Below are 12,659 nucleotides of genomic sequence, written 5' to 3' on the forward strand. Positions count from 1 at the left end.
GGGTCCTAATCACACTTTCGCTACGCCATTCTGATGGTATTTATCATAAGAGTTTATCCTAATGTATTTGTATCTAATCAGTTTTATGTTTCTTTTAAGTGGAGGGAAACTTATATTCTAGGGTTATCACATTAATAGTTTCATTTTCAAACATGTCCCTAGGATTTTTTTTTCTTTTTTTAAAAGAAAGGTCTTTTACAAGAAAGAGTTTTAATTAAATGTCCCTTTTCTCGTTCAGGAGAACGAGTCTCTATTCACCAAGGACATGGTTATTCAAACTCTTAAGATTTTAGAATCATTATTGCAACTTTTATGAGGACTCTGTTAGGAACTAAATAGGTAGGGTATTCGTTCTTCCTAAAAGAAATCCCACGAGGAGTTTTAAAACCCATCAATATCTTAGATGGTTATTCGACTCCTTGACTGCTCAATATTCGTTCTACTTATATTAAGGTTTCTACTCTTTCTTGATCCTCAGTGGATTTAGAAATGATTTTCCCACGACTTACCTATTTGGGGGGGTTTAAGGCTCCTATGGTTTGTCATATCATGGTAAATATATAATAATTTATCAAAAAATAATCATTATGCATTTTTTTTCTAGTCATTACCTTGTAGGAAGTATCAACCAAAAATCCTTCAATAAATATGTATTAAAATGATACATAGTAACGTGATTATCTTCTTGAATCATGGTCAACAAACAATACGATCTCCAAGGTATATTAGTCAAGGTTTCATAATTATCCTATAATCACTATTTTCACTCTCATTAATAAAAAAATTAAAACTTATTCTATAAGATTTGTTTAAAAATACTATAACGAAAGAAACATAAGTTATATTCCTAGAATTATTTTTTAATTTAATTTTTGATTTTTCAATTATTACAATTAAATTTAATTAAAGATGGATTAGTAATTCATACGAAGAATTTGAATGACGTGCAAAATTACCTAAAACATTTAGTGAAAGGATTTTGAATAGGTCACCCTAACAAATATAAGTTATTAAACCTAATTATTTGACATAATCACAACCTAATTCCCAAAATCTCTAGTATTTTTTACTTTCAGTGTTAACATTCTCCTCATGTTTATCCATTCCAAAAATAATAATATAGTTTATTTAAAAAAATTAATTTTTTTTTTGAATAAACATTGTTTTTTAATTTTTAAAAATTAAAAGAAAATTGTATTCATACCAATCATAATCCGGTATGGCAAATTTAATTTTATGGGTTCACCCAAATTTGACTAATTCTTGTAAATATTCAATCCAATATGAAGTTTAAAACGTATAATGCTGTGTAAACTTATAGTATAATAGTTGAAAGAGACCAAATAGGGAATATTAATAGTAAAAATATATATATATTATATTTAACTTTTACTAGTGAAAAATTAAATAAAATAATATTAGTGTAGCTATAGTTGTAAAATTGTTCAAACTGCATTTTTTATCTTTCATTTGTTTAAAGTTGGTACTAATCGTATTTGACTATTGCAATCCAAAGTACAATAAAAAAATACATTAGGATAATTTTTATAATACTTAAAAAGGTATACATGGAGGTACTAACTTCTCACAATTAAAAAATTTGTTAATTGTACGATCAAAATTCTACAAGATTGCAAATATTTATTGACTAAAAATTGTACTAAATTTTTGTGTCATTAAAAATTTATACTCTCTATAAAAGTAGTTAATTTTACCTTAATCAAAAATTTTAGATAATCAGAACAGCATCATTAAAAAATTAATAAAATTAACTAATGTATAAACTTCCTCAAACAAAATATATATATATATAATGTGTAAATTCCACAATAACCTGAAATCAAATAACAGGCACACCCATATAAAAAAAAACTAAGAAATGGTGACACTTAAACTTCAAATCAAATCTTGTTTATTATAGGTCTCCTAGTGCCAGAAGAGAATCATAGTACGAATTTACCATCATGTTAATGAAAAATCAATTTCAAGAGATCACAATATAATGGTGATTGATTCATTCATTACTTCATTCATTGCTTTCAGGCTTTGTGGATATAAAAGAATCACAAGAGCTAGTTGTATTAGCCTAGCAACAGCAGCCCAAACCTCTTGTCTAAATTTAGGCTCCGGATAAACACACCCATTATCATATACAACTTTAGCTTTAAACATCTCTGAACTCCTTCAGGAAATTGAAAGATTGGCAAGCGAAACAATTTTACTTCTCACAGACATATGAAAGAATACCTGTTGGATCATGTGGAAAGAGATTGCTTCACATTATACAACAATTTGGTTGTGATTCCAGCATCTCTGGAGATCTGCAAGAGAGAGTAGTTACTTAGTCCTGCATAAAGAGATATTTTGCTTACAGGAAGAAGAAATTTCTGCAGAAATCATATTTCCGTATCAACACGCAATAACACAAATCTGAGGTTAAACTGGGGCACTCATCTTGTATCAAACTAAAACTAAAAGTATGGCTTCACGTATGATTGATAATACTACTTAGATGTCAATCATATATGGAATCTCTAATTGACACAATTCATTTGAGTCCTTCCCCACAAGAATGATGATGTTAATTCCACAAACGAACACAAATAACTATAATAACAGTCAATAATATTCTTCAACATAGAATTAAATAAATAAATGTGTCATTGCACTTAGTAATATCTTGTGATCAATGTAGAGCACTCTTAAGAATGTAACAGAGAACTTACATCTGACCAAGAGTAGCTAGATCAAAATCCGGAGCAAGCTCCTGCACAATATCATTTGGTGGTTGGCCACACTCTTGCATTTTCTGCATGAGATCAACTATCTTGGTGAAGTTGCCAGGATCATTCTCATAAACTTCATTAAGTTCTTTAATGAGTTCATATTGGTGCGCATATCGCTCGTATTCTTCTTTGCTCAGACTGCTCTCATGCTCTTGCAACCACTTTGGATACCTTTCTCCAATTTCCTTCATGGGTTCGTGAAGGATCTCCTTAGACAAAAGTTGTTGCATCATGGTCTCCATAATAGATTCCATGTCCTTAAGAATAACAGAAAGAAGTTAGACTAATTCTTGAGACAGAAACTACAAATTGACATATACGTAGACGAAGGAGGCAAATATTATGTGAACGAAAATTATAAACACGCAGTTATAGTTAGAAGAAAAAGTTGTCCACACAAAATCCAAATTAATAGAAGAATTGTTTAGGCAAAAATTTCTCATATTTCCCTGCTGTTCACTAAGTAGATAAATTTTCTACGCCAACTTCAGTGCTCAAACAAGCAAAACAATGGCGTAAAGTTGCTTAAAATTCAGAAAACTAAAATGATAACAAAACCAACAGTTGCTGTTCACAAAATAATTATTTTTAATTAGAAAAAGATTATTTGAAAAAACATCCAATTTGATCAGGTCTTCAGTGCATATAGGATTCACTTTCTTGTGCTGCTCTGTCCAGTCCGGTCGTGTTCCGATTCGATTAATCATTCAGAATCAGGGGGAAAATGGAAAATTGAAGGTGGGACAAAGAGACAGATTGCAATATTTAGACGCTACAGCAACTTATCATGTTCCGCAATACCTTCACCGTCACCGTTTCAGACTTCCCCTTGAACCAAATTGTGAATGTAACAAACCAATAGTACTGACGTATTTACATAAAGATAGATACATGCATCATAAACATACATTTTTTATCAGCATAAATATAAATTTTTGTGATAACACATCAATATAATGTGTTCTTTGAACATGATATTAACCAACAACTAAAGATCAACTTCCAAATCAATTTTCAGCGTCTCTGAGTTTGTAGTCCAAACTGAAACACAATTGAAGGAGATAAAACTTCATCGTTCAATCCCAAAAAAGAAAATTGAAATACTACAATGCACAACCTTGACTCCCTCAACTTCCTTGATTACATAGAGATATACACACGAAACAGTTGTTTGCATGTTTCTATAATGTAGAGTTGTATGTAGAAACATCTAAAATATACATGCATGCATGCATGCATTAGTATTCTGTTTTCATTCAAAACCACTTGTTATGCTGTCAATGAAAATCAAAAGAACGAAGTTAAGTCTTTTATAAAAAATCTTTATTCATCAAAATTGATATTTTTTCATTAGAAAAGGAGAAAAAGATAATATAATATAAAAAGGTGAGGATAAGATTTTTTCTGCTATAAAAAGGGGGAGAGGGTAGGATAAGCCATCTTTCTACCTGGAATAGGCAGGAAAGTAAAGAAGAGACAAGAAGAATCTTCAAATACAAGAAAGCAACCCAATCCAGTTTGTCAAGTAGACAAACAACAACCTCCCTTTCCATTTCCCCACCTCTGGGGAAAAAAAAAACCAAAAAGAAAAAAAATCACCCATGAGCCTTAGCCCAAAAAAAGGTAAAAGCACCATTCTATCATAGAGAAGCTATTGGAATTGAGATCACTGTTCAAAATTTCTGGCATTCCTCTCCATTAGTATTTTACTCGTATGGACAACAGAAGTGAAATCAGGTTCGCTTAATAATAAGGGTAAAATAGAAAAAGATTGTAAAAAGGTAGTCTTTCACTTTACCACCTGGAGTGATCAGAGAAGTTGTAACCAGCAGAGGAGGGCTGTTGTAACCAACAGGCGCGTCTAACAGACAGGTGCGCCTTTTTCCCCTCCCTGCCCTGGCCTATGAAAATGGCTCCTAATTGAATGAAAATCATCAAGAAGGAAAAATCATCCAATTCTGTCAATTAAATTCTCTCTCCCTCTCAACTAACCTTTCTCTCCTTTTCTTCTCTTCCAATACCGAAGTCAGAACCCTGAGCATAGAAATCTCACCCTAAAACTAAATGGAACTGAAGGTGGGGATGGTGGTAACTCAAACAAAATAAATCAAGGTCTAATTGTTGACGTTAAGAGTAGTATGAGACAGATACAGAACTAGGAACTAACTATAAATTGAATGGGATTGAATGAAACGGAACGCAACCCTAGGGTTTTGGAATTTGAGAGTTTAAGGTTCTAGGATTTAGGAAGTTTGATACTAACATAAAAATATCTCTTAATATCGAAATATTTCTAGTTGTGGTATCCCTCATCTCCACCAAAAAGCCTTGCTAACACCAGAAAACACAAGATCTCTCATCATCTTCTCAATTCTATCCCGACGCAGTGGAATTCAAAACAAGCACAAATATCATGGGAACACCATAAAAACACCCTTGGATGAAAATAATTCGATCCCCAAAAAATAACACAATCTTCCTACTTTCGGAACACTTAGAAGTCTTATGCACCAATACAATCCCAAGATAACTGCGTGGGCCAACACTTAGCAATCCAATCAAATAAATCAAAGGCTATTGCCAAATTTTACATCTAGCGGTATCAATCCCTCTGATTGGGGGGACCTCAAATTTTTTTTTTCCTTTGAAATAGACCTCAAACACCAGCAAAAAGGAAATAAGTTGACTAAATTATGTCATGTTGAAACAAAAGGACTGTATCAACTCCAAGTTATAAATGTGATATTTCAATCACTTCGTCCCCAAAACAAAACACCCGTCATCAAACCTCTATTAGTACCCTTGTCAAATCATAGAACAAGACATCAACCACCAAGGCTTAAAGACACACAAAAAGTAAACAAAACGCTTTATCCAATTAACATCCATCATGCTTTCCAGTCTCCTCCTCAAAAAGCCTCTCAGCTTTCCTTCATCGGTAGAGCACCACCCCAAATCCTCAATAACTGGTCCATTAACACCATCTCTCCATACACTTCCCATAAGAACTATATGATGATTCCCTCATGATTTTACATCTCTAAGTTCCAAGATCTTAATCAAACTCTTGCACCTCTTGCTTGCTGCCCTACGGAAAAGACAAACCCTATATTTACATCCCCTCCATAGCCACTTTAACCTAACGTTATGGCTCCAACTTATCTCCTTCTTCAAGAGAATTATGGAAAGATGATAGCCTACCAGGTTGATCCTTCAATAAAACGTCCTCAAATTCAAGGGTACATAAAAGGCTTACCTTGTCAAGATCCTACTTCCAACTCCATAAAAACTTAAATTTACTTAGAGGATACTTTATGTATCTTATTTTTTGACCACCAAAACCTTGCAAGGTCTTTAACAGTGTTTTAAGTTTTCTATGAGTTGGTAAGTAGCCAAGAGCTTTTAAGTAGACAACTAATAAACTCTCGTAAAAAAATTTCAGAAAGCTATCGGCCCCCAATTTTTATTTTAGAGAGCTTATAGTTGTTTCCAACCAAACATAATTATCTTATGGTATATAGACACCAAGGAGGTGCAACTGGTACATAAAGCTTTACAAATCTGCAAGATGTCCAACTCTTCAAGATCCTCATAGGCATAGAGAGAACGACTCTTTATCAAAAAACCCAATTTGGAGCCAAATATCCTTGAACTTATCCAAAAAAATTCATACCCTCGAGATCCTTTATGTTCCTTTCCTTCCAAATAACCCATAAGATGGCAAGCGGATAAGTTCTACATGCTTGTTATAACATTTATCCCCTAAGAGTTCTCTCCATGCCTGAATCTCCTCTTTAATTGAACTACTCATTACACAATGAAACCCCAAAAGACTATAGGCCATAGACCAAAATCAATATGAAAGAGGACATCCAAGAAGGTGGTTGGTCGATTTTGCACTGCTCTTGCTTTAACAATTTTTTTACACAAAAAAAAAAAAAAAAATTGTATTAAATTTTTTTTTTTGAAATAAAAGTGTGGAGTTGTATTGATATTAAAGTGGCAAGGGGGCACAACCCATTTACAATGTATTCACAAGTCAATTAAACTATCGACGACAAAACTAAGATCATCAAAATAGTCGATGTTATGTCCCAAAATAATGGAACCAAAATAGTGAAACCAACAATCAATGAGTTTGTTAAAATCAAGTTCTATTCCTTCAAAAGTGCGATTGTTTCTCTCTTTCCAAAGGACCCATATTATGGTGAGTGAGATTAATCTTAACATTTTCCTCTTGCTGCTGATGTTTTCCCATGCTAGGTGTTCAACATGAATGTTGTTGTTCATGACCCAAGACAGTCCCATAAGACATTTAATGGTGTTCCATAAGTGCTGTAAAACCGAACAGCCTAAAAGCAGGTAGTTACAGGTTTCAAAATTGTTTTTACATAGAAAACATCTATTGACAATCGTGCAACCTCTTTTCATTAGGTTGTCAAGGATAAGAATGAACCCTTTTGCAGCTTCCCAAGCAAAAAATGAAATTCTTGGAGTTGCACCCGATTTCAATATTATGTTGGAAGGAAAGCTAATATTATTCTGATTAAGATTATCCTCTAGGTGGTTGTAAAAAGATCTGACAATAAAGGTACCATTTTTAGAGAGTAGCCATTTTAGATTGTCCTCCCTGTTATACACTTGAATTGAAGACAGAGTCTGTATCAAGGATAAATATTCCCCTAACTCCCAATCTTGTAAGTTTCTTAATATTAACATCTGCTAAAAGTCCTGATTGTCAAATACCGCAACATCTTCAACCAAAATATTTTTGTCCCTAATAGTAACATAAATAAGAGAAAATCTTGTTTGAGAAGTAGAGTTGTCATGCCATATGCCAAACCAAAATCTTATTTTGTTGCAATTCCCAATAACCCAACTAGAGTGTTGTAGAATGATATTAGTTGGTTTCCAGATGTTCTTTTAAAGGCTCAAATCAAATGTGCTATTTATAATTCTAGATTGATCATGATAGTCACTGTTGAACCATTTGCACAATATGATTGATTTCCATAAGCTATTACGTTCGTTCCAGAATCTCCAAATCCATTTCCTAAGAAGGGCCTTGTTAAGTGTAGTTATAGATCTTAGGCCCAAACCACCCTCTTTAATAAGTTTCTTGATTTCTTTCCAGTTTACAAGGTGGATTTTTCTATTGTTACTATCATCATCTCCCCAGAAAAAGTTGCACTGAATGAATTTCAGAGTGTTAGCAATATGAGTTGGAATGTTGAACACCGAAAGGAGATAAATAGGGAGTTTAGATAGGGCGCTTTTAATGAGAGTTAATTGTCCCCCCTTTGATAAAAAATTTCTCTTCCAGTGGACAAGTCCATTTTGAAACATATCAATGATCGGATCCCAACATTTTCTGTCTTTGTATTTGGCCCCAAAGGGGGCGCCAAAGTACGAGATGGGTAATTGAGAAACTTTACAACCCAGAATCTGTGCCAAGAATTCACCAGATTGAGAACCCATCACCACCAATTCAAATTTGTGAAGATTGATTTTTAGACCAGAGACTGCTTGAAAACATAATAAAATGCATTTCAAGAAAATTATTGAACGGATGTCAAAAATCATTAAGCGGATGTCAGAATGACACAAAATGAGAGCGTCATCCGCGAAAATAGATGTGTTAATTCATCTGATTGCCCCTGTGTCCCATAGAAATCCCTTGAAGCAGTTTAAGTTCTTTGGCCCTATCAAGTAATTTGTTCAAAGCCTGCATAACAATAATGAAAAGGAGAGGAGATAATGGTCACCTTGCCTTAAACCTCTCGAAGCGGTGAAAAAGTTAGAAAGGCCTCCATTCACAATGATTGCAAAGCTAGTAGTGGTGACACATGTTCTAATCCAACATCTCCATTTTGTATCGAAACCACATCTTTCCAACATATAATCAATAGTCCCAACTTACATAATCAAAGGCTTTCTCAATATCAAGTTTGCACAAAGCACCTTATTTGTTGTTCCTAATGACATCATCCACCATTTCATTTGGAATAAGAATAGCATCTGAAATTTGTCTACCATAAACAAAAGCATTCTATGAGTCACCAATTATCTTGTGAAAATTTATAAATAATCTTTTAGCCAAAACCTTTAAGAGTAATTTGTAAATGCACCCAATGAAACTAATAGGCTGAAAGTCTCTAATGTTCTCCGGATTAGTCTTTTTAGGAATTGTAACAAGAAAAGTAGAATTGAGTGATCTTACAAAGGAAACACAATTATGAAAATCATTAAAGAAATCCATGATGTCTTGCTTAATGGTATCCTAAAAAGATTGAATGAATTTGAGATTAAAACCATCTGAGCCTGGGGCTTTATCACCATCACAATCCCGAAGGCAGTCATAAATTTCTATCTCAGTAATTTTCATTTCCAGTAGATTTCGGTCGCCATTATTAATATTATTAAAATGAAGATCGTCAAACTCCGATAAATTGTATTAATTTATAAAGTCCAATAAATGAGGTGAGTCAAACACTTTCTCATATGTTCATTCCCTTTCCAACTCTCCTCAAAAGAATCATCTCATCACTTTGTTTATTAAAGAATTATTTCATCCCTTTTTTAAACCATATATTCTCAAAAAGAGAAGGGGTGGGATCCAATCATAAGCGACTGGACTCTAGAAAGATAGGAGTGACCCACATTGGTTGAGCCAAAACATCATGCATCAACCCAAGAAAGCCCCCTTCTCCAACATTCAAAGATGAAAATTGATCAATGAAGGCATAGCATAAGCGTACATGAGAATATTGCATTTCTCTCAATCCCTAGCATATTTGTTAAAATGCATCATGCTAGCAAAAAGCCTAGTAGCCTCCCTCCCCCCAAAAAAAAAAAATATCGCAACTAAATTCCTACCAACCTTGGAATTGCCAGCACAACACCAAAAAGACCTCAATCTCAGTGACAACAGGCTACACATGTATAATTTTTTTTTCTATGAATTTAATCATGGTTCCATGGAATCAAAATTGCAAACCAACTCCAACTTCATGCAACTTAATACAATCATTACAATCAAACCATACAACAATAGTTAACAAAATAATTTATAATCAGCTCTAAAGAATAATAATTGGAACTACCAGCAACTCATAGTGACAGGTTAGAGGTCTCATTGACATGTATCATATTTAGTTTCAGCCATGTCAAAGATAAACCTCCCATTCACTAAACTCATTACAGAGCCAATGGATATTTTACCAAGTAGAACCTACCTTGACTTAAGCATACACAAGGCAGCAAACTGATTGTAAATGTAGAAAGCAATATCTGAGAGCATCTAATGACATCTAAGTATAGTTTTATCTATCAGTGCCATGTATCCCAAGAGCAACATTTGAAAGCATCGAGGGCATTTAAAATATAGTCTTACGTACCAGTATCAAGAATTGCAAGCAAAAAGTAGGCAACATCAGCTTTTTAATACTGAATTTGATAGCAATCTCCACTTTTAACAGCTTTAACTCATGGCGATATCATTGGAGCACCAAAAATCCTTTGAACATTAATGACCATCGCATGGACATCATTAAAATTGAAATGGAGCTTGCTACAACTTTAGCGTAAGAAAACTGATAGTGATTACTAATTCTAGGAGGCAGCATCAAATCCTTAAAGTAAAGAAGACGAGTGAAGATTTCAGTAAAGCAAATTAGACTCAAGACAGAACTGGATTATCAACATTAACCATGTGCTAAGAGAACTCGTGGCTGAACATTATGCTAGTTCTGCACAATATATAATTTTCATACCATTACCATGTTGGCTCTCCATTGACAAATGATACTAGAAAGATAATAACTAGGCAGGTTCTGTATTTTCTTTTTTTTTTTCCTAACAAAAAAATAACATCCACAACGACAGTGTCTATACTCAAGATTTCTGTCATAACATTTTCTATTGAACAAGTCGTCTTATGGAGTGCCATTTAAGCCTCAATAATGAAAATGTAAGCATCCATAACCAATTTCTATTGCCAATCTTATCCACACTAGCTTCCAGGAAACAAATTTGGAAGACGAGGGTGGCCCTTAGAATTGCTTTTTTTTAGTTGACAGACAGCATCTGAAACGATTTTAACAGCTAAAACTCTCATGAATGGATAAACAGAGTTTTTTTACCACAAGGAGACTGAATCCCAAAGCCATCTTTTTCTCCAGTGTCCTAACGCTAGAAGGCTTTGCGATTATTCCCTTCAGCTCTTGAACCAGCTGGGTTGTCATTGGCTTGATTAAGGATGAATTATTGGGTTCTTACGGTGTTTCAGTCCAAGTTGAGGAAATTTTTCTGCCTTAACCCTGATGCCATTTTCTGGGTCATCTGGAAAGAGAACAAAAAAAAAGAGCTTTTGAAGATGATTCGTCCTTTTTTGCTGGTGTCCAGGATCATCAGCTAAGATTACTTCATACTTTCCCCATGGACCACCCTCTTGATGATTGGCCTGATTATATTGACCTATTCAACCTATTCTCTTTGAAAGTTGTAAACAATTTTTTACAAGGGCAGCAAGCCTTTGTGCCTTTTTAAACCACTATCTTTTCCTCGAGAAAACATTAACCCATAATCCCTTCAACAGAATTCAAATTCTCCTATTCCATAGTTCAACAAGGATCTGATTACCTGCGGATCATCAAGCACATGCCATAATTACAAACCCATAACCTGGCCACATGCAACAAGATCAACTATCTTTTCTAGCCCACATTTGAAAGAGAAGTCTCCTTGTAGCTATAAACAAAACCACTGAAGACTAAATTAATCAGTCAAATAACACGAAGAGCTCAAGTGCCTGCTTAACCCCAAAACTCAAAACCTAAAATTCTAAGCAATCACTATTAAGAAGCAGAAAATTGACGAAACCAAACAAAGCCAATTGTTGAAAACTAGAATTTTTTGAAACAATTGCATAGCAAAGAGCAGGAAGAGAGGAAGCCCAATGCATAAGGAACTCAAAGAAAGAACTGTATCCTTGAATAATAAGGCAGTAAAACCGAACCTTAGAGCCTGCAAGCTCCTCAAATTGCTTGACCCAGTCCTCCATCATTGCATCATCAGCCGCACCAGGGGGTTGTTTCGACAAGGACTCCAGTCCCTTAACAGCCTCCCTAGTCTGTTCCCTAAGCTTATCAAGGGCCTCTGCAACATGTGTCTCCTTCGCAGCTTTTTGCTTGCCCTTCTTTTTGTTATTCAAGTCAGGTAACCCCATACCGAGACCTTGAACCCCAGTTGGCAACGAACCGGATTCTTCCTTCTTCCCCTGCCCTTGTTTTCCATCTACTTCCCCACTTCTAAAACAACCAAAGTAAACCTGAATAAATATTCATTAACAAAGCTACAATACAAAGAGAAGCAGATAGAGAGAGGACCTCCGAGTGGAAGGAGCAAGATTGAGATTCTGAAAATCATCCAAAGCACCTAAAAATGAATATTAAAGAGTCAATTCTCAATTTAGAACTCCTCAAATATACATGCTAGACAAAATACACATCATTCAGGAGTCGTAATAAGAGTAAGAGAGAACGAAGAGAAAGAGAAAGGCGAATAAGGGGTGGAGGGGAAGGAATTGGGAACTTACTATCAAGGAGCTCGTCCAAATCATCTGGATGGCCGGCCATGGCTGCAAAATTCTCTGTATACACACACAGATTGATTGTAATTCAAGTCTCTGTGTGTGTGTGTGTGTATGTGTAGAGAAGGAGATTTCTATGTAATTGGTCTCATGGAAGTATCTTCTGGGGTGATGTATCCGAAGAGATTTGGGGAAGTGTTGCTGAGATTAAAGACTGCAAATGCTGACGTTCACGGCGGTTTCGGGATCAGCATTTCAACGGTCGAGATTGCTTCCCTACACGT

General features: G+C 34.6%; 1 protein-coding gene across 1 annotated transcript; it reads right to left on the reverse strand.

Moving 5' to 3' along the window:
• Window positions 1–2,000: 2,000 nt before the first annotated feature.
• On the reverse strand, window positions 2,001–12,559 carry PEX19-1 (peroxin 19-1). The gene is made up of 5 exons (XM_022043936.2): window positions 12,382–12,559; window positions 12,173–12,221; window positions 11,803–12,094; window positions 2,727–3,043; window positions 2,001–2,321 (listed from the first exon to the last, which is right to left on the reverse strand). The coding sequence occupies exons 1-5, from the start codon at window positions 12,419–12,421 to the stop codon at window positions 2,276–2,278; spliced, it is 744 nt and encodes a 247-aa protein (XP_021899628.1). The 5' UTR covers window positions 12,422–12,559; the 3' UTR covers window positions 2,001–2,275.
• Window positions 12,560–12,659: the final 100 nt, after the last annotated feature.

The sequence above is a fragment of the Carica papaya genome, chromosome 6 (assembly GCF_054855325.1).
Source record: "Carica papaya isolate Zhongbai chromosome 6, ASM5485532v1, whole genome shotgun sequence".
In the NCBI taxonomy this organism is placed as follows: domain Eukaryota; kingdom Viridiplantae; phylum Streptophyta; class Magnoliopsida; order Brassicales; family Caricaceae; genus Carica; species Carica papaya.